General features: G+C 33.5%; 1 protein-coding gene across 2 annotated transcripts in view; it reads left to right on the forward strand.

The window, feature by feature from the left end:
• Positions 1 to 24,234, forward strand: part of SEMA3E (semaphorin 3E) — a 278,691-nt gene that overhangs the window by 219,523 nt on the left and 34,934 nt on the right. For both annotated transcript variants that reach the window (XM_023226663.1, XM_023226664.1), the window contains exons 5-10: positions 7,175 to 7,268; positions 16,828 to 16,947; positions 18,064 to 18,206; positions 19,256 to 19,370; positions 19,793 to 19,862; positions 22,887 to 23,031. In XM_023226663.1, the coding sequence (XP_023082431.1) occupies positions 7,175 to 7,268; positions 16,828 to 16,947; positions 18,064 to 18,206; positions 19,256 to 19,370; positions 19,793 to 19,862; positions 22,887 to 23,031 (687 nt within the window). The remainder of the gene's footprint in view (positions 1 to 7,174; positions 7,269 to 16,827; positions 16,948 to 18,063; positions 18,207 to 19,255; positions 19,371 to 19,792; positions 19,863 to 22,886; positions 23,032 to 24,234) is intronic.

Raw genomic sequence — 24,234 nt, forward strand, 5'->3', positions numbered from 1 at the left:
GTACATATAAAATCCCTTATATAAAAGTATAGGGACGTAATACTTTATTCTGGAGGCTATGGGTAGTCAATGAATGACTTTTAACCTGAGGAATGATGAGAAAAAATTCACAATTCAGAAACTCTTTGTGGCCGAGTGCAGAATTGATGGCTGGGACTCAGGGACTGTTCAGGAGGCTGGTGTTAAAATCAAGGTGATAAGTGATAAAGGAGCAAAATAAATAAGTGCCAGAAAGCAGGTAACAGTGTCAAATATGGAAGAAAGGCACAGTAAAAATAGGACAGAAAAGTATATTTTGGGTAATTTTATGAAGAAAATAGAACAATAGTTTGGGGCTTTGTTTATTGCTGTGTTTCTAGTTCCAGGCTTGGTTTCTGGCATACAGGAAATATTATTTTTTTTCAAGTATTGAATAGTATAATGTTTAACATTCAAGAAAGTAAAAGAAAGAGACACCTCTGCAGCAGCTCATTAACAACTGGTAACCCATAGATGTCAAAGTTCCAGAGCTTTAAAAAAGTATTGATACAGTTGAAGACCCCTCCACTATATCTGGATGGAGCACTGATCCATATTACCAATGACAGTTACTCCTAAAATGCAAGCAGTCACATTCACCCTTCTTCAGGGGATAGATCCACCATACTTGTCATGCAGATCAGCTACATTGTCACTGGAGACTGGATCCAGCCATCCTCCCACATGTGGTAGAGGTTGACAGCACCTCCTGAGTAGGCATCTCTGTTGGTTATGGCCCCATTCTTCCATCTTCAAAGCAAGCATTTCTGGATCTAGTTTTTCTCCCCCTGCGTCATCCTGATTGGCTCTCTGCTTTTATCAACACATCTTATCTCTTAAGGACCCATGTGATTATACTGGGTCTACCTGGATAAGTCAGGGTAGTCTCCCCTCCTCAAGGTCTTTCACTTGATCACATGTGTAAAGTCCCTTTTGCCATGTAAGGTAACATATCCACAGGTTTCAGGATTATGACAATGACATCTTTGAGGCTCCATTATTATGCCTATTATGGAAACAATTATTCAATTAAGGTAAAGAGATTTTGGAAGCTTCTTGCAAATTGAGTGTGTTGTTAGGGATTTAATTACCAAGAAAGAAGGATTTTAGAAGACATGATGGAAAGGTTTGAGTAGGCCAGAAATATACTTTTAGTATTCATATTATTTCCAATTAAATGACCTTTCCAAATGGAGCTCTCTGTGGTATGTAATGACATCATACTGTAGTCGTTTAAATGTTAATCTAACAATCAAGTTTCAGGACAGGGTTGAAGAATACCTGTGCAAAGTGATTAGACAGAGGAATTATAGTGCATTCATGTGTTCAAAGCATCTCTTCATTATTTCGTTACAAATATTATAGTCTTCAAAATACACATTACAATATTCTTCAAACTTGAGAAGTACCCCAGTCTACAATCTAATTTGACATTGTCTACTCTTTTTGTGTTATTTGACTCCTGGAGCATTATTAACCATCTATCGATATGCACTGATACAATGAATGTATCCTCCAAAGATGTGGACCTTTCTTCTCTTTTTATATAAGGAGAATGGTACTTCCCTACTGCAGTGATGTTCCAATAGCTTACATTATTAAAAAAAAAAATGGGCTAATAAATTATAATCTGCAGAAAACATGCATTTTATTTTTTGTATTTTTTTATTTTTCCACAGGTTATTGGGGTATAGGTGGATTTGGCTGCATGAGTAAGTTGTTAATGGTGATCTGTGAGATTTTGATGCACCCATCACCTGAGCAGTATACACTGTACCCTATTTTGAAAATCGAGGCCGGGCGCAGTGGCTCACGCCTGTGATCCTAGCACTTTGGGAGGCCGAGGCAGGTGGTCAGGAGATCGAGACCATCCTGGCTAACATGGTGAAATCCCATCTCTACTAAAAGTACAAAAAATTAGCCGAGAGTGGTGGCGGGCGCCCGTAGTCCCAGCTACTCAGGAGGCTGAGGCAGGAGAATGGCGTGAACCCGGGAAGCAGAGCTTGCAGTGAGCCGAGATCGCGCCACTGAACTCCAGCCTGGGCGAAAGAGCGAGACTCCATCTGAAAAAAAAAAAAAAAAGAAAAAAGAAAAAAGCGAAATGATATCTATGTCTATCCTTTAAGGTATTAAAAATGTAAATTCTTCATAGTGATGCAGAAAGAAAACCAGAAGAGTTTAATTTAACCTGTTTATTATTTTAAAATGATTACTTGTTGACTTAGTTTTAGCCATTAATCAAATAAATGTGAGATAGGTATTTGAAGTCTTCTGGAGAAAAGTAAGAAAGGAGGTTTTAGTCAAGGTATATCTGAGTTTTGACCTGAGACATACATCTCTAAGAATGTATGTGCATTCAATATTCAAGGCTCAAGTATGCTCAGTGTCAAGCTTGAGATTTTTTGAAAGAATATATCCTTTCACAGACTAAGGTAGATTTACATATAGCACAGATTTGTGTCTCCTGCATAACTAAAAATTTCAGGATGATTCCGGGTGGCATTTGATTGTTTTCAAAATGTTAGCATGGCAGATTTCTTGGTGCATATAGTTTCTTGTCGACTCAGTCAATTTCCTTTGAAAGTTGAACACACTGGTATGTAAGATACTTAAAACCACAGTCACATGCTGAAATTCACTAGTCAAATATAGCCTCAAGAACCTGTATTATGATTTCTAGTCATGAAAACCTGTAACTTTTCTATGAAATTGTGACTGCCTTTTATTCATCTATGCCTGCAGTTCTGCAAACTCTGGGATTCTCTTGATCTTAAAATTCTTTCCGTTTTCATTTTCTATTTGCTTCACCCATTTGACAGCTTAAACAAATGTATTAAAATTATTTGAATAAATATGCAATGTACTTGTATTGTTCTTGCAGTTTCAATTTTAGTATACAATGTGTCTAATTATATCCATTAGATAAAATAACCTCATCAGTCATTAAACATCCAAAGCTGAAATAAGCTATAGAAAATGTTGATTTTTGAAAGCAACCCAGTATCATTGTCAGCTTTCCATGACGCTGATGACTATAGTAGAACAAATATAATATGTATATTCCTGATCTATTATCTATATTTTATAAAGTGGCAATGACTAAAGGGGCAAACAAGTATTATATTCATATACTTGGTCATTTCCTCCTCCATGAAATGATGTGGGTCTCTTTTGCAAATTTTGGTGAAACTTCTTCAGCAAAAGTGTTAACTGGGCAGATCTATAATATTTTCTCATTTGGACAAACTTATTCTCATGTCATTGCAAACTGTCATCTGCAGGAAGTAAACACAAAACATCTCTCTACTGTCATTCATGCTTTCTTCAAATTGGTGTATAGTAGCTATATAGGTAAAACTTTTTTGGCTTAGAATATAAGTTTAGCCACACCCATGGGTCAGGAGGCCACATTTGTTCTATAGGCTATGTTTTATTATTATTTTTTATTTATTTATTTTTGAGATGGAGTTTCACTCTTGTTGCCCAGGCTGGAGTGTAATGGCGCGATCTCGGCTCACTGCAACTTCCACCTTCCAGGTTCAAGTGATTCTCCTGTCTCAGCCTCCCAAGTAGCTGGGATTACAGGCATGCGCCACCACACCTGGCTAATTTTGTATTTTTAGTAGAGACAGGGTTTCTCCATTTTGGTCAGGCTGGTCTCAAACTCCCGACCTCAGGTGATCTGCCTGCCTCGGCCTCCCAAAGTGCTGGGATTACAGACGTGAGCCACCATGCCCGGCACTAGGCTATGTAATAAATCCAAGGATAAGACTGGATGGTAATAGTGGTTGGGTGAACTCAGCATTTACTGAAAAGGTTTCGAAATGGCAAGATCAGGAGGTAATTTTAGGATATCATAGAGAAAGAGAAAAGGGTGCTAAATAAGAATAGCAAGACAAAGACAGAACAGATAATGTGGGTAAATCAGGTGACTAGCAAAGTTAAGATCAAGTTTGAGAGAAGTGCCCTCAACTCTCAGAGGTTACTCAGGACTTTTAAGATTGTTTATAGGTTCATGGTTCACAGATGAACAGGGTGTATACATAGTTGTCAAACTGAGCAATATCATGATGGTCTATTTTAAATTATTTTTTTCTACAGGTTTTTCAATATTGACTTTTATTGTCACTTTTCTAAACTACTTGTTTTACCCAAGCCACTTATAGTACACTTAATGGAGATTAATTATACAAAACAACCTTTCTTAAGAATTTTGAAACCTGGAAACATTAAGGGACAAGTTCTATGGTTATATGCTTGAAATAGGAGCCAATAGAGTAGTTTTTCATGAAAATATTAATTTTCATTATCTTATCTGTGTGAAGCCTTATATTAAAATTGAAATAGTGTACATAATATGGCCTTTGTTGATAAATATTTATAGTACTTATGCATTAATTACTCTATTAATTATTAAACATTGAATGTTTATACAAATACTATGTGATGAAGAATAAAAATGAAAATAAATATTCTAACTTATTGAGAGTAAGTTTTGTTATTCTTTTCCAAACTATTAAAAAAATCAATAATACTTTTTAAGTTCCTTATACACATTGGATATTAAACTTTTGTTGGATGATAGCTGGCAAATATTTTCTCGCATTCTGTAGGTTGTCTGTTCACTCCGTTGATAGTTGCCGCTGTGCAGAAACTCTTTAACTAGGTCCCACTTGTCAGTTTTTGCTTTTGTTGCAATTGCTTTTGAGGACTAAGTCAAAAACTCTTTGCCAAGGCTAATATTAAGAAGAGTATTTCCTAGGTTTTCTTCTAGGATTCTTATAGTTAGAGGTCTTACATTTAAATCTTTAATCCATATTGAGTGAATTTTTGTATATGGTGAAAGGTAGGGGCCCAATTTCATTCTTCTGCATATGGCTAGCCAGCAATCCTAGTGCCATTTATTGAATAGGGAGTCCTTTCCTCATTGCTTATTTTTGTCAACTTTGTCAAAGATCAGATGGCTGTAGATATGCAGCTTTATTTCTTGGTTTTCTATTTCATTCCATTGGTCTATGTGTCTGTTTTTGTACCAATACCATGCTGCTATAGTTACTGTAGTCTTGTACTATAGTTTGAAGTTATGTAATGTGATGCCTCCAGCTTTTCTTTGTTGTTGTTGTTGTTGTTTGCTTAGCATTACTTTGGCTATTCAGGCTCTTTTTTGGTTTCATATGAATTTTAGAATAGGTTTCTTCTAATTCTGTGAAAAATGATGTTGATAGTTTGATAGGGATAGCAATGAATCTGTAGATTGCTTTGGGCAATATGGCCATTTTAACCATATTGATACTTCCAATCCATCTGAATGGAATGTTTTTCCATTTGTTTGTATCATCTATGATTTTCTGCAGCAGTGTCTCCTTATAGAGATCTTTCACCTTGTAGAGATTTTTCACCTCCTTGGTTAGATGTATTTCTAGATATTCTGGTTTTATTGTGTGTGGGTATTTTAAATTAGATTGTGTTCTTAATTTGGCTCTCTGCTTGAATGCTATATGTGTAGAGAAATTTTGCTGATTTTTAGACATCGATTTTGTGTCTTGAAACTTTATTGAAATCATCTATCCGTTCTAGGAGCCTTTCAGCAGAGTCGTTAGGATTTTCTAGGTATAGAATCAATCAGTGAAGAGAGATCATTTGACTTCTTCTTTTTCTGTTTTGATGCCTATTGCTATTGCTAAGACTTCCAGTGCTATGCTAAATAGGAGTGGTGAGAGTAAGCATCCTTGTCTTTTCCTTGTTCTTAAGGGGAATGCTTCCAGGTTTTGTCCATTCAGTATGATGTTTGTGAGTTTGTAATATATGACTCATTATTTTGACAAATGTTCCTTCAATGCCTAGTTTGTTGAGGGCTTTAATCACGATAACCCCATTAAAGAGTGGAGAAGGATATAAACAGGTACCTCTCAAAAGAAGACATACAGGAGGCCAACAAACATTGAAAAAATGCTCTATATCACTAATCATCATGAACATGAAAATCAAAACCACAATGAGCTACCATCTCACACCAGTCAGGGTGGCTATTATTAAAAAGTCAGAAATAACAGATGCCAGAGAGGCTGTGGAGAAAAGAGAAAGCTCATGCACTCTTAGAAGCAGTATAAATTAGTTCAGCCACTGTGGAAAGAAGTTTAGAGATTTCCCAAATAAAACAGAATTACCATTTGACCTGCAATCCCAATTACTGGGTAAATATCCAAAGGAAAATGAATCATTCTATCAAAAAGACAATGTATGTTTGAAATATTTTGAGCTCCTTTACTAACTCACTCATATGTTCATTGCAGAATTATTCACAATAGTGAAGACATAAATTCAACCTAAGTGCCCATTAATGCTAAGTTGGATAAAGAAAATGCGGTATTTATACACCATGGAATACTACAAAGCCATAAAAAATAATGAAATCATGTCCATTTCAGCAAAACTGATGTAGGTAGAGGTCATTATCCTAAGTGAATTAGGGCAGAAACAGCAAACCAAATTCTGCATGTTCTTACTTGTAAGTGAGAGCTAAATATTGGGTACACACAGACATAAAGTTGGCAATAATAGAGACTGGAGACTCCTGGAAGAGGACGAGACAGAGGGGGTCAGGGGTTGACAAACTACTTATTGGATACTATGCTCACTACCTGGCTAATGGGATAATTTATACCCCAAACTTCAGCATCACACAATAAGGCCATATAACAAACTTGCACATGTACCCCTAATATCAAATATAAAAGTCTAAGTTATTAAAAAAATCAACAACAGCATTCTTGATATGCTTGATAAAAGCCCACTATCATTTTTAACACTGAACCTCCTTTTCATTAACCTTTTTCCAGCAAGTTTCAATTCCTTTCAAATATTTAATTGACACATCTCAGAATAAATAATACAGTCTCATAAAACGATTTAAAAAGTGCTATTTTCTTTCATCACCTGCATACTTTTTCAGAGGAGTGAGAGAACTCACATGGGTCTGTAAAACTCATGTGCTTATTTATAAAACCCAGTTTGTCTCTAAATAAACTGATGCTACTAGTGCCGTATTTACAATACATGTTTTATAAATAATCGAAGTTTAATATGTTTTACCTAAGCAATTAAATGATTATTAGGGGAGACATGTTCATAATGATTTTTCTGGTTTTCTTTCAAGGATCCTCTGTTTCACCTGGAATCACCCAGATCTGAGAGAGGAAGGGGCAGATGTCCTTTTGACCCCAGCTCCTCCTTCATCTCCACTTTAATTGGTAATTATCATTGCCACAGACATCAGGTGGTAGTCATAATGATTCTAAAACGTATTTTTCAACTTCAGTTACATTCTTTCAGCATTTCTTTATATACTATGCCTTGTCATATCTATTTTCTGGTGCTCGAAGCAATGATATTAAATTTCAAGCCATATTAACCTGAGCAATTTGACTCTAAAATAAGTGCAGATGCTATAAAGTATGTGTATCTCACTCTGAGAAAACAAATTGTCCTTTAATATCTCATATATTTGCTGTCATTCAATGCTTATAAAATGCAATTATATGAAGACTTTATAAAAATTTTGCCAGAGAAAATGAAACTATTTTAATATATGTTAATTCTTCATGTTTCAATTATTTTGTGACTTTAGAGAACTTTTAATATTCTTTATGGTATCTTTCTCTGTTATTAGTAGAATTCAGCAAAAAGTCAACTCTTTTGAGAACTTAAATATATTTATCTAAATTTCTGTTAATCCAGCACGCAAACTATAGAAGTTGACTCACTCAAACTATCACTAAATGTACATGTTGAAATAATGGCATGAGTTGATAATGTTGGATCTGGAGTTCAATTCGATTCAATTTAATTAGACAAAGTGCCAAACAATCTCACTTAAGACACAACTGAGTAATACTTTCCTACTATTTGGGGTTAAGAATTGCAAACTTGGCAAACTATTTCAGCACTGTGACAATAAAAACTGATGAATGAGCTCCTAAGCATGCAATTAAAAAGAGCAGTCCCCAACACTAATATAGGTGCTAATGGTAATGATTTTCTTCCCTCAGTGTTGAGAGGTTCTGATGCGCATATGGTGTAGATGTACAAGGTTCTATTATTACATTTATAATGTTTACAGTTATATGCTAATATTAGGTCATCTTCTTTGCAGAAAATTAGAAAGGGCAAAATAAGATGCAGAGACTTCACATTCTAAATAAACCATTAAAACTTAAAACTCTCTCCTGATGATTAAACCATGTTATACTTGATTTAGAGTTGATATAGATGCTACTGTGCATCCTTGAGAATCTAAGTTCCCTGAACATATTCGAGATAGTTTATTTTGATGGGACTTGCATTCTACTCCCTGCACTCCCCTATCCCACATCTGGTTCTCAGGTGTAGAAAAGTAAAGCTTTTCAAACCCTATGTATTATAGAGCAAACACCTCATGTTAACTCTAATTAATGGGAAAAGTTTGACTTACTTCAGCTTCAAAATTTGACAAGGCTATAAAATGAGAATGATATAGTAATTAAGTTCTTCAGGGGCTTGAATAAAGAGGTACAATATTTGAGAAAAATAAATATTAAAGAAAAATATTACTTGAAATATTTTTAGTTTCTCTGCCAATTCTCTCTCTCTCTTTCTCTCTCTGTCTTTCTCTCTCTCTCTCTCGGTGTGTGTGTGTGTATAAACAGAGTATTTAAAAAAGGAAGACTTTAAATATGGGAAAAGGGTTGCCTAAGTCAGGTTAGACTTAGTAAAAGTCAAAACCTTAGAAATAACACTTTTGGGGGATGTCAGGTCCATAAATGCAAGAAATTCCAATGCATTGACAAAATATACGTTAAAATTTATATATCTGATAGGCTCATACCATCTTTTTCTAAAGTTGTTAGTGAATTTTCTTCATAAAGATTGTACTAGGTTTGAAAAAAAAGAGACTTTATTATCTTTCTTGTGCCATATAGTATCTTGCAAAGACTAAGTCTCCTGTAAATACTAAATGTAATTCTCACTAAGGTTCCTAAACAAATGAAAAATTAATTTTGGAATATTGCTTCTAAGAATCACAAAAAGGGAATAGGAAATTAAAAATTACACAGCATATACTGCTTCTGTAGTGAAATCCTGAGAATATTAGAAGACAATTTTTTTTAACATTTCATTTAAAGAGTTAATAATAATTTCTATGACCACCTTGCCGCTCACTACTCAGTCTCCCTAGGAGTTTGTTTCTGCACGAAGTCAAGAATTTAAAAGTGAAATTTCTAAGAGGGGAAATATTACTGGAGGGACATTTCCAAGTGACTTTCATTGAACTTCCAAATCAAATTACACTATGCTGAAATCTGAAGTGCTTGCCATCTGGGTGGCTGTTTCGCTTACTCAGAAGAGAAATCAAATCAAAAGAGCCCTCCAAGCTAAACACAAAAGTTATAGAATAATCCCTCCAAAGAGAAGAAATAAAAATATAATTCTTCACATTTATCCACTCACTTTCATCCCAAAGTACCTTGGAGAGATCATTCACTCACTGTGGAAATGCAGCAGCCACTGGATGGAAACCTGATAACCTATGTGAGCCAGAAACTCTTTAAAAGAGAGGAAGTGAAAATAATTCACCCAATTGCAAAAGCAGCAGGAGTGTGGGCTGGAAAAATGGAGCTACCTGAGTTGGAATTTGGCAAGCTAGGTACAGCTTACTCTGACTGTGAAAGAATGTATTAATGTGGTATTTTGTGACCACACATGTTCTCTGCTGATGGGTTAAGACAAGCCTCCAGCAAAAAGATGACTATCATTAGATTATTGCTACTTCTTGGTTTCATGGTTAATTATATGTCACACAATGTTCAATGTTTGTTCACATGAAGACAAATTTAATGATAAAACTCTGGTAGTATATTCATAAAGCTACTTGACCTAAAAAAAAATGGTGCTTGCAAATTAGAGAAAGTTCTATGTAATTTCCTAATTTTAGATACAAGTTTTATTCAGTTAACTTGAATTTAGCTGACTTAAGATCATATGAAGAAGAGGTTAATAAAAAATTGAATAAATATTAAAGCTTATTTGATGAAAAACGAGCTATAAAGCACATTTTTATTCTATTTATAATCTAACTTAGAAATGAAAGTTTGATAGCTTGCAATAATTCTATGTGACAAAGGATTTAAGGAGTAGAAACAAGCTTCTTACTGAACTATGTCGTATATGTTCAGAAACTAATCCAAATGAAATCATATATTAAATAGGCTTGCTCTTCCAATGTCTCTTTGTACTAACACAATTTATCTTGGTAGCATATCAGCTCATATCTCAGGTGCCATATTTCTGCATGTTTAGCCAAGTTTTCATCCAGTGTGATTACTCCTACTGTATTTGAAGTGGTTTTAAGTAACTGTCTGAAGAAGACAAGGCATTACAACTTGATTTTAAAAGCAGCTTGTTGAAACAATAAATTTTTCAGTATAATGAATTGCTGCATTGCTTATCCATGCCTTTCAAATCATCCAAATATACTTAGTAATTATCTTGCTACTAACTTATTAAGTTTGGTAATTAGCCAAATAAAAATCCAGGAAATAGTGTTCTGTATGTCATATGTCATTTTGGCTAAGAAGCAAATATTTTTGCTGATTCTTTTTATTAGTTATATTTGATATAATATTGCAATATTCTAATTAAGTTGATAATATCTTCAGTAACGTTACAATCCCCCACAGTTTCTCCTTTTAATTTTATTGCCATTTTGTTTTTAAATTTTATTCTGACCCATAGTTGTATTAGCACTTCCAGGTATAATTTAATCCTACCATTCCTGAAATGCCTAAGGTATGATAAGACACATGTTGCTAGTGTTTGAGGAAAAAAAAATCCTGATTTGTCATGTGCCTTTTGACACTTTGCTTTGAAAGTATTAACTTTGTTGCTGGGGTATTTTTAGGGATGCTTTTCAAAGTAAATGCACACTAAATTTTATTTTAACAAGTAATTGCTAGTAAGACATTTTATAGTCCATGAATTTTTTTCTACACTTTTTTCTTATTACTTTTTTCAGCAAATAAAACTACAAAGTTTCCAGCTGCTGAAATCCTCTTCCTGACTGAACTTTTATCCATAATAATAATACCTTTGTGAATATAGATCCTCATTATGAATTTTGTAAATTAAAAGTCAATGTCAGGAGTGGGAGTTGGAATGCATGCAGAGACCATTTAAGTTATTGTTTCAAGTTGTTAATAACATTAAAACATTTTAAATAAATAATTGTTTATTTTTAATTAACTATATTTACATTCAGGGAATAAACTGGCAAAAAGTAAGGTCGTTTGTTAGAAAAATAAATGAAAAAATCATAAATGAAGTTAGAATATTTGTCTTTATGATAAGTTCTACAAACATAATAAGTAAATGTTCTGCTTCATGTTTTGAATTCACCTCAACTATATAGAAACACAGACTTCAGGTTATTCCCTTACCACTTTCCTGTCCCTAAAGAATATCTATAATTTCTTATCCAAGGCTGCTGTGCTCTCTCTCACACTTGGCAGAATGCCCATGATCCACATGCTTATTGTAGCTTCTGACCATGACTGCTAGTCTCTAAGGATCTATCTGAATACTTTACTTATGGTTCCTTCACAACGAAAAGAGGTAAAGGAAGAAGAAAAAAGCCCCACTCTTCAATTCCCCACTTACATTCTCTCCTTTGAGAATCTGGTTTAACCATCATGGTATCAATATCATCGGTTTGCCAAAAAGAAAACTCAAGAGTATAGCCATGGGTGCTGGCACACACAAATAAACAGATTCATAAGATGTTTTTATTGTTCCTTCATGCCTCAAAACCACCTTCTTAACATTGAGAGCTAGTGCTAATCATCTGCCCAAACCAAAACAAACCGAAAGCCCAAACAACAGCTAAATGCCTAATAAAATCACACATTTAGAATCACACATTCATCCTGGTTTCTTTCAGCATCCTAAGCAGAACATGAGTATGAACTGGGATGTTGAAATATGTGGATCATTTTCATCCGTCCTCATCCTCCCAAATGCATTTTGTTTCTCCTCATAGCTATGCATGTCATAGTGATTCTGCAAAACAATCCATCCATAATAGAATAATTTTCTAACAAAATTATAAAATTCAGTTATAAAGTGAGACAGCTAAATCAGTCTTTAGCTATATGCTGCTCCATGAGGCAAATGTGTTTCATATTATTTAGATTTGCAAAACATACATTTATAACATAAACAGAACAAATGCTTGAGTAAAACTTAACAAGATAAGAAGGTCATGAAACACTACTGTGAAGTTTTCTTGTTATACAATTAAAATCCAACATGGTAAATAAAAACTCAGATAATATATAGTCCATGAACAAAACTCTTGATACATTCCATAAAATATTAAGGCAATGCAATGCATTTAATTACAACTTCAACTAGAGTTTACACTGTAAAAAAAGGAATTACAGAGAAAAGTATTTTAATTACACATTTTGGAATCATTGTAAAGAATTTGTTTTTATCTATTTCAAAGAGTCAAATGACTGTCTTATTTTCTTTCACATAAGCAACTTAGTGTTGACACAGTCTTTTAATCACAATATAATGTCCTTTGGGCTGAAATTCTTGGGGACAAATTTTTGAAAACAAAATAGAGTTCCTGTTTTAATCTATTAAAATTAATAAATAACATAAGGCCCTTAAGGAACAAAAATTCAAATTTGTTATCCATGTAAATTCTCAATAGCCTTTTCTTTCATTTGGTATTTTCTCTCTGAAACAGTTTTTAAAAGTTAGGATCTTATCCTGAGTGGTTTATTTTTCTCAATTTTAGGCAGGATCTGGCTCAGCTGCCGAGGCTGGAGTGCAGTAGCATAATCATAGTTCACTGCAGCCTCTACCTGCCGGGCTGAAGTGATTCTCCCACCTTAGCCTCCTGAGTAGCTGGGACCACAGGTGTGGGCCCCCATGCCCAGCTACTTTATTATTTATTATTATTATTGTTATTATTATTATTTTTTTTTTCTTGGTAGAGACGGGGGTATCTTTATGTTGCCCAGGCTGATCTTGAACATCTGAACTCAAGTGATCCTCCAGCCTGGGCTGCACAAAATGTTGGGATTACAGGCGAGAGCCACTGCACCTGGCCCTGATTGTAGACATTTCACAGCCTTTCATAACCTTTTTGAAATCCTGAAAGGAACTTCTGATATATTTATTAACTCGTTAAGCCATTCGTTGATTCAACAGTATTTATTGAGCATTTTATGTATTTCAGACATTAATGAGGCATCATTTCAAACACATAAGGAGTCAATCAAAATATAGTCGGATGAGTAGCAGGATAGAAATAGGTACTGGAGCTACAGTGGCACTAGGAACCACTACACTGACAAAAGTTTGGCCAGACAAGGCGTCATGGAAAAAGTGGACAATAACGAGGCAAAAGGAAGGTGAGGTAGGAAGAGAGGCATGGAGTTCTAGGCCAAAGAGCAGAGAGAATATAAAAGCTTGGCAGGTTCTGAGAATTACATGGAGGTCTCTTTGATTCTACAGATAACTGAGACCTTAAGATTTTGAACAGTTTGTGGTGGTCAAATAGCAAATTTCGAGCTGGGGACCTAGCTTGCCAGATTTCCACTGCAGACCTAATTCTACTATTCTTTCCTCTCTACATAGAGACTATTGTTGAGTGTGACAAGAAGTTAAACTCACCCATCTCCATAGACATACAAAAGTAAATCCTCAAATAGTTCTTCTGTTATAATTGAAGCCCTAAAACATATTTTAGTATTTTCATAAAATGTTTTTCTCTTTTAATCCATGAAAATATGATGTATCTAGATGTTATTTTTGCATTCTGTAAAAGATCAATGTATTGATTCACAAATTTTCTGACACCAAATAATTAAAATAAATTTAATTAGAGACTATGTATTTACTACAAATTGTAATAAAATTATAACAATGCTGAGTATTTTTGCTTATTTAATTACTATTAGGTATTACTTTACCTAAGGCTTTATTAATATTATTATTTTTCACTAATATGTTGTCTTTTCTAATTTTCTTAGGAAAGTATTTTGCCAAACATACAGTTTTTAAGCACCTATATAGTGTCTTTGAAATTTAAATCATGCAGTTCATATTGTGTTATGGGAATTGCTCACAATTTTCTCTGTCCTGAGTGCAAAATGGGAAGCTGGGTAACATTGGGAATATATTATTTTTTCTCTTGTGCAGATAATCGTCCCTGGATATGGTATTATCTAGTATCATAGGGCTGCCATCTAGTGGCTCCAAGGAGTATTTGTTTGTTAATTTTATAGTATTGATTAAAACGATAATTTTGAAACAATGTTCCAAATTAGGATAAATCCATTAAAATCAATGTGTACTAATATAAATTTATTTTCCCATAACAATATTTTCAGTTATCAGTGTCTAAAGTACTTTAAAATATAAAATCAAATATTAAAAATTTAAAGAATAGAAAACTCATGATTTTAAAGAAAGCTAATCTTCATTCCCACTATACATTAAAGAGTCAGCCCAGCCCACATTAGCAAAATAGATTATATTTACAACCATTTCACAAGATAGCCTTTATATTTGGTGTGGGAAACATAATTCAATTATAATAATTACAAACAAAAATATTTCAGAGAAATCCTCACTCACGTGTTAATAGTCAATTTTTTAAAGGGCAACTTGGTTGTTTATGCCATAGATGATTCCAAAGTCCTTTTAATGACTCTCTTTTATCGATGTTCAAATAATGCAGACTGAATTCCAGGTAACAGGTCATATTCCTAACCACTGAATGCATTTGATCTCAAAATACTGCTTCTTCAAACAGACATAAAATTTCTGGGGAAGACAGCACTAATTAATCGACTTTGATAAAAATTATGTTATTCGGTTAATCTTTTCCCTTTCTATTACCAAATAACATGATATGCTTAAGTAAGAATTCTGACCTAACTTTTCTCTACCAAATTATATGTTGTTAAGTCCAGATTTAAATCATCATTTCGCTTTCGTTATTTTCCTTGCATCATACCTCTCACTTAGCGTAAGTTGCGTATACTAGAAGAACTCAATAAATATCTCTTTTTAAAAACTGTTATCTTGAAAATTTTCAAATACAAAGAAAAGTTGAAGTAAAAGTAACACCTGTATACCATTTACCTCGAGTCACCAATTGTTAACACTCTGACACATTTACTTTTTCCTCTCTCGCATATAGAACATATCATTTAAAAATGAATTATTTCTTGGAAACCATAGATTTTATTTGTTTGTATCTCATACAGTGTTTTAAGAATCCATAGAGGATTTTGTGAACAGAGAAAAGCTAATTAGAATTATTTATCTTTATAAAATGAGAAAGACTATTATAGTAGTAATTCTAAAGCTTATTTTTTCATCTTTGAGTTTAATTTATATCTTATTATTCTAAATTTGGTATAACAAAAGCAATCATCTTTACTTTAAAAAATTAATAGTTAATGCAAGTTGAAAATAACTTTCCTTTTAATTTATTGTATATATAATTTAATTGATCATTTTCCCAAATGTTAAACTATACAAATATGCTCATACTTCTGAAGTTTTCCAAAGGGTTTTTGTTTGTTTGTCTTGTTTTGCTTTGTTTTGTTTTGTTTTTTTTTTTTTGAGACAGAGTCTTGCTCTGTCACCCAGGCTGGAGTGCAGTGATGCAATCTCGGCTCACTGCAAGCTCCGCCTCCTGGATTCACACCATTCTCCTGCCTCAGCCTCCCCAGTAGCTGGGACTACAGGTGCCCGCCACCACGCCTAGCTAATTTTTTGTATTATTAGTAGAGATGGGGTTTCACCGGATTAGCCAGGATGGTCTCAATCTCTTGACCTCGTGATCTGCCCGCCTCAGCCTCCCAAAGTTCTGGGATTACAGGCATGAGCCACTGCGCCTGGCCTCCAAAGCTTTAAAGACCTTACCTTGGGAAAAAAATCCTTCATAAATAATGAAACAATTTTTAAAGTTCTAATAAATAAGATTTATAAATAAAGTATTCAAGATCCTTTAAATTCTGTTTATGTATTAGGTCAGATTCTTATACCTGTAATTTTAATAATCCTAATTATAAAATTAATTACATAATTAGATATATTAAGTTGGAAATACAATTAATTTTGGAATCTCTTAACCTTTAAAGCACTTTAAATATCATATGTATGCATAGATACACATTGCAAACTTAAAAAAAGCATTAGTACTATGTAATATAATAACCATATATGTTTTAGAACTAGACTAATATTATATGCCACTCATTAAGAAAACAGTTTTACCACTCTGCTTTAAGGTTGCTGTTTCCAGAAATCTACTGTTATCATTTGTTTCTTGGCCAGAAATTTTTGCCCCAGACAGGACAACTGAGTCTGGGAAAATAAATGAAGCAAAGTTATTTACCAAAAACTCATATAGGTCTTACTATTTACCAGCTATTCTTACAAGTGCTTTACTCTTAACTACCTTACTGAATGCAATTACTTTTCTAATTTGTAAATGAGGAAACTGAGGCACAGGAAACTTAGTAACTTGCCCAAATTCACACCTAACAAGTGATAGACTCTGGACTCAAACCCTGGGACTCTTACTGTACCATCCATGCTCCTAACACCAATAGTATTAATGTCATAAAGTACATGTTATAGATACACATATTAAATAGGGACGTATTTAATATAATTGTGACTTATACCTCGTCTTCAAATTCAGAAACAAACACTGACTTCTTTTTTACTGATGCTCCCACGTAGGTAGTGAATTGTTTGCTGGACTCTACAGTGACTACTGGAGCAGAGACGCTGCAATCTTCCGCAGCATGGGGCGACTGGCCCATATCCGCACTGAGCATGACGACGAGCGTCTGTTGAAAGGTAAGGATGAGGGGAAGAGTGTGTGAATTAGGATTGAAACCAACTCTAAAACTTAAGGAAAATATTGCCATTTTGATAATAATAAGAATATAAATACAATTCCTTTACAAATTTCAGTATGTTTTACTAACAACGTTCTTGAATTAAAATATTTTATGTGATATATGTATATCATTTTCTATCAAAATTGATTGACTTAATTATAAAATCAGTATACCTTTTGAGCAATGCTTAGAAATCAGTATTTAAATAAGGAAAACAAAGCAAATGTATGAAAACTGAAAAGTCCATCATCCAGTAAGCTGTTTTGTCTACTTTTATCAATTGATAGAATTTTTGATTAATTGATTGCCCTGCTTTGCTTGTTTTAATAGGATTGCATTACACTTTAGAGACAAAACTCTAGGAAAGTCACTAGACATTCATTGATACAGAATTCTTTGTAAGAAGTACGTTTTATATTTTGGCACACTGGTATATGGAGGTGCTATAATATTGTTTTATGGTGAGCATTTTAATTACTTTCCACACTTTTATTAAGCTGTAAAATGCACAGTGGTTATTGATTTACCATTCATATATTTGACATATCAAAGAACATGTATTCAAATCTCTTGGACTACAATCTCAAAAACGTAAAATAAATTTTCTACTTTGAATCTAAAATGATCTATGTGCTATACTGGTAGATAATTTATGAATTAAAAATAAATGATGATGTATTTATTTACTTATATGTTAGTTATACTTACATTTAGTTTTTATCTACAATGGAAGGAAATTTATAGAGATTATCTTCATCATGCTCCTAATCTGTTCTTTCCTGTATGCATTTTAATTTCGCATTGCCTGTTGTTTGAAATTCTTCTTCTCTCCTCGATTCTTTTATTTTCCAATTAAATATTCTTGTAATATTTCTAAAAGGGCTGTTAATATGCAAATAAAGTGGAGATGTCTACAGCGTTTTCCATGTTTGGTAAAAAATTCAGGAAAAATATTTCTTTATGAAATGGTGAAAGTTAAACATAGGGATTCAGATGATATGTAATTTATTGGAATAACTTGTTAGCATTTTGTTATCTTTTTCACTTTTTCTCCTATTTTTTGCTCCTATAGAACCAAAATTTGTAGGTTCATACATGATTCCTGACAATGAAGACAGAGATGACAACAAAGTATATTTCTTTTTTACTGAGAAGGCACTGGAGGCAGAAAACAATGCCCACGCAATTTACACCAGGGTCGGGCGACTCTGTGTGGTGAGGCTTTCTCTCTCATTATGCTTGCTTATCTCACAATTTGTGGTCAGGCCTTTATTAAGTTTATAATAAGTTTCTACTTTTAAATATTTTCTAATATTCTTTAGACTGCCTACAATTGATATTTACTATACCAACCTCTACATTTCTTATCTAGTGAAAGGTGTATCTTAAAAGGACCTTGTATTTTGTATGATTTTCCCCATTTTTGAAGCCATACCAAGAAGAAATAGTCTATAATTAGACTGTCCTTCTTCCCGTGCAGAAATTTAAGCTTGATTTTTCTTAATGAATTTAATCAAAACCTTTTTTATTCCTTTAGTACACAGTACAAATAATATACATAGCTATGTTTGAACAATTCGATTGGTTAAAGTTATTTTTTTTAAAAAGCCGTCTGTAATTTACTGAATATTTAGAGAGGTTGTTTGGGAACATTTAAAATCAACAGGAGTAGCAACATAATCTAAGAATCTAATAAAATTACAAATGTAAAGTTACCTTAGCATTTAAGAAGATGTTCGAAAATAAACTTACATATAAATATGTGTGTATATGTATATTGTGTGTGTGGTGTGTGTATATATTTATATACATATATAGTATGGGCATTATGTGTGTGTGTGTGTGTATTTCAAGCTTTCTTGAAAAGCCTTTTTCCTTTGTTAAAGGAAGAAAAGAAATGGATGTTTCTATATTCCTGAGAGAAGCAAATTATTTATGAACAAAGTAATAATCATGATTACTGTATCTCTCCACTATTCTATTTAGGAGAGATTGCTGTATTAATATTGTTTAACATCTGCAAAATATATTTAATGTATCCGGGCAAAAGTGCGTCGACAAGGCCGAATTAAGAAACCAAAAAAAAAAAAAAAAACCCTACATTATGGGGAATTGCACCGATGACATTACTTGAGAATTATGCCAAATTTTCCTAGTTAAATAAAAAAGTCATAACTCTTGGCAACTGCATGTTTAATAGTATAAAATCTGTGGTTGGTCAGAGTTCTTCAGGCAACTATTTACCTCCTTTTTGGTTTTCACAGAATGATGTAGGAGGGCAGAGAATACTGGTGAATAAGTGGAGCACTTTCCTAAAAGCGAGACTCGTTTGCTCAGTACCGGGAATGAATGGGATTGACACACATTTTGATGAATTAGGTAAATGTTTTTAGGTGAATTAAATTTGCTGTTTTATGTATATGCTTCTTTATAACTTTATCCCTAGGACACATAGAAAACTTGTTTTCTTTGTATTTGACCTCTATCTAACACAGAGCAAGTTTCTGTTCTTTTCATTTTGGCCAGGCACAAATGCTGGGGGAAAAGGGATTGCAAGAACACAAAGAGGCTCATCTTGTTAGCTTATTCCATGTCTGGTTCCTTCCTGTTGTTCAGCTCAAGGTCACCCAGAACAACTGAATGATTAGCTCTGTTATGATTGATCTGGTTATATAATTGTATATGAAAATATACATCTTAAAATCTATATTGGGTTCTAAACAAATTTATGTGAATACATTTTCTTTGCATGCAAAGAGAGCTAAAAATACTAAGCGATGGAATGGTCTTTAATTTTTCAGAGGACGTTTTTTTGCTGCCTACCAGAGATCATAAGAATCCAGTGATATTTGGACTCTTTAACACTACCAGGTGAGAAATTTATACAGTCAATAAAAACAATATAAAACAAGAGATGCCTCACTGGACTCTCCTTTCACGGTGTATGTAACTTGTAAGACTACTGACCCAGTTGCTGTTCTCATTTCCTACACTTTATAATCACCAATTGATCTTTACTCTCCAATGTTTGCAAACGTACTTTCATTTTCAAAAGCTCAATCTCAATCCAAATCTTGTTTCTGTTTATAGTACCCAGAATCTTCCTGTGCTAATCTCTTCACTCTCTAATCTATAACACAGTGATATTTTTTTTTTCACGTACAGTTTGTAAGATATCAGTCCTTACAACGTGTTATTATATGTTGTAAAGTCTAGGACAATTCCTTTATTCATCATACAGAATTTTCCAAGTCAGGCTTTCAAGGTTCTATATCAACTGATACTCACTCACCATTGTATGTTTTCCCTCTGAGTTCACTAATGGTCTGATGTTGAGAAGATAATGCCTTGACAGATGCGAGGCAGTGTCTACTTTGCTAGTTCCCATTACTGTATTTTTATTTATTCACTTATCTTGCTTGAAATAACTTTCTCCTCCAACACTGATTTAAATCAGTTCTCCAATACTTACCAATTGCCATAGCCAAGAAAAATTCCTCAATTTCTTAATCACAGAGCACTCTTCTCTCTCTTTTATTCTGATTTTCCTGCTCTTATGTTGATTCGTAGTGAACACATGTTGATCATTGGCTCTCTGTCTTTTAAATTTGCTGCTCAAGTTTAAGATGTGTAATCTATTGTTTTCCCCTTTATGTTTTTGTATTTTTTTACCCATGGTATAGTGCTGTAAAAATGGATAAAATATTATTTCATGTATTTTTACAGACAAATAAAAATATTAGAATCAGTTTTTGTTAAAAGGTTATATACACAATTTCCTGAGTCTCTTTCTAGGTAAGGCATAGTGCAGGTAAAATGATTAGGATAAAAAATAAAGAAGAATATACCTCAATTCTCTTGACAGGGCTAGAATAATATTACTGAATTCCTCTTTTACATCATATAAGCCATAAACCATCACATAATTATGTATACTGTGCTTATGTGGGAGTCTTTCCACACAGCTTTAGTTTGTTATTTTTCAGCAGGTGGTTTCTAATATCACTTAGAAAAATAATACATCTCTGTAGACAAGAATCCTGCTGTTGCAAAGAGACTTTTTCTTCAACAGAGAAACATGGAAACAATTTGTCTGTCAATTATTTCTTGATGCAAAGAAAAACAGTTAATGTAGATTGGTAGTTATCACAGTGCATGGAGAGTACTTAACATTTTAACTTCATCTCCTCCCTTATACTGTGAATAATTCATACATTGCATGATAATTCAGTGAATTTACATGATAAATTTAAGCTATGGAATAATCAGTTTAGTTTTTCTATGGGTTAATATGATCAGATTATAAGCTATTTTCCTAAATGATAGCATAATGGATCTTTCTGAGCAATCAAACATAAGACATGATTTTCTTCTATAATTTCTCTTTTGACTGTTCAATTTATATAAATCTGAGAAGAAAAGTTTCCCAGCTGTTACCTGACATAAGGATTGATATTTGTAGAATGATGATCAAAGGTATGCTACCACTTTAGTTAGGAGACTATCTCAAGTGTTCCCTGAATCCTAGGCATTTCCAATTGCTTCAAGGTGTGTTATAAAATGTGTAAATTGGAGGCGTAGCACAGTAACATAACTGCTGTTTTACAGGTGTCTCAGTATGTAGGAAACTTTATTTATATAGAACTTTGAATTTTGCAAAATACTTTCACAAACATCAACAATTTGGATTCTTACAATACAGAGATTCTGATAATGTTAAAATTCATTCATTTCATGCTAAATTAAGGAATATGGCAAGATTGTTTAAAAAATAATTTTTAAAGATGTCCTTTTGTAGAATCTGATTACAAATGTTTTCAGTAAAAGTTGCCATAGTTAGTCAACTACTGCCTTTATACAGTCAAGTAGAAATTTTAGTCAAGAAAATTATTTTGCTTGCTGCTTGTTCTGGAGATGAGGGATCTAAGTTTTATATGGTTAAAGTAATTTTGTCATGCTTAACATATTCAGTCCAGTCATCTTTTTACTATAGATAGTTTTCAGTGGCTGAAGGAAGGAATATACAAGCATATTAATGTCTACATGAACCCCAGCTAAAAAATGGAAAAAAAGGCCTAAATTTTCATAAGACTTTAAATTGTTCTGGCCAGGCGCGGTGGCTCAAGCCTGTAATCCCAGCACTTTGGGAGGCCAAGACGGGCGGATCACGAGGTCAGGAGATCGAGACTATCCTGGCTAACCCGGTGAAACCCCGTCTCTACTAAAAAATACAAAAAACTAGCCGGGCAAGGTGGCGGGCGCCTGTAATCCCAGCTACTTGGGAGGCTGAGGCAGGAGAATGGCGTAAACGTGGGACATGGAGCTTGCAGTGAGCAGAGATCCGGCCACTGCACTCCAGCCTGAGCCACAGAGTGAGACTCCGTCTCAAAAAAAAAAAAAGACTTTAAATTGTTCTTTAAGTCATATATATTAAGAAACTTAATACATCTTAATAGAATTTGTAGCATTATTAACAGCATAGTGAGTAAGAGAACACTGTCTACTTTGAAAATAGAACAACATAAAAGGAGATAATACCTAAATGAATAATTCAACTTGGGAATAAGCCTTATTAATATGAAGGCCCGATCTTTCTTAATAAAAAAAATAAAAACACAATACAAGGTTTAAAAATAAGTGAAGTGACATTATTTTTGTCATTCTAACAATGTCACCTTCAAACTGTATTAAGTAGGCAATTAAGAAAATGGTAAGTTTCAGAGTTTCAAAATTGGAAATATTGCAATAGTTAACATATCTAGAATATTCTTTGCTTAAAGAAATTGCAACTACTTTACCCAAAAGACTTAACTCTTATCTTTGTAGGCTGGGGTGTTTTGCTAGGTAACCTGCTAGTTAGTTCCAGAAAGTAATTATCTTTTCTGTATTTTTCAGTAATATTTTTCGAGGGCATGCTATATGTGTCTATCATATGTCTAGCATTCGGGCAGCCTTCAACGGACCATATGCACATAAGGAAGGACCTGAATACCACTGGTCAGTCTATGAAGGAAAAGTCCCTTATCCAAGGCCTGGTTCTGTAAGTTTAGTAATATAATAAATAATTCTTATTTTTAAGGACTCTTTTGGTAATATTTTGTTCACTGTTTTATGTGCTTTACAAGACTTTGCAGATAAACAGTTAAGGAATAGTATACCTAAAAGTGTGCCTGGTGAAAAGTATATGTAGCAAAGAAATATCCTTTCAAATTTCAAGTTTTATGCTTGTTATTTAATAAAAAGATGTAATATATAATGGACACAGCAGTTTTATAACATATATATTATTATGGATATTTTGGCTAAGTAACACCAATTAAAATTTTATTTTTTAAAGTACTGGTGAACACATAAACATTCAGTAACATGAACGTCGTATTCCTCTCAGCCTCTTCAGAGGAGTTAGCACCACATATAATTTCCAAGCAGGACAATATCACCAAATTTTTATGTTCTAATATTTAAATCAGCCTCTAATTTCCATAGGCCAAACTGTCTCCTTACTTCTCATTATAGGAAATCTCTAAGAATTTTTTTTCTCTACCTCCTCAGAATACTTAACATCTCATTTAACATCCTTGCTGGCCCCTTAGGAAAGAAATGCCAATACAAAAGTATTGCTAGAGTACAAAAGTTCTACCACTTGTCTCTGAACTATACTATTAAGATTCTTCTTAGCTAGGCATGCAGACTTTTGTGCTTTTAGCACACATGGCTAAAACTGATGATGATAGTGAGGGTGACGATGAGATAATGATTTTGTATCATTCATCCTGTGTTCAACTAGGTTGGAAAAACTTTGGATCATTGCATGTGCTATGTGAGCTATGGAGAGCAAACATTTAACTTGTCACACAAGTCAACATCTATACTTTTACAAGCAGCTGGTGAAATCCCATCACTACGCTGATTCCACAATTACTTGCAAGTCGAGTAGAAACCGTTTTTGTAGAGCAAAAACCCAAAGTGGAAACAAACCTTTACCTCCATTAACAAGTGTTAAGGCTTTACCATTTCAATCACTCTCTCTCTCACTAGCTTAAAATTATTACTTCCAGTAAGACATAAAGTATATTTTATTTCACTCTATTGATTGAAATTACAATTTTAAATGGAGAAAACCTACTCCTGTGGCTTTGCTGGAAATGCTTCTTGAAACCACATGGTCTTAAAGGAGATTTGGAGGAAGTGACTGGTTATGGATCTGCTTCCAAGCTAGTACAAAATGTTTCCAATTATATAT

Source organism: Piliocolobus tephrosceles, chromosome 8 (assembly GCF_002776525.5).
Source record: "Piliocolobus tephrosceles isolate RC106 chromosome 8, ASM277652v3, whole genome shotgun sequence".
In the NCBI taxonomy this organism is placed as follows: Eukaryota; Metazoa; Chordata; class Mammalia; order Primates; family Cercopithecidae; genus Piliocolobus; species Piliocolobus tephrosceles.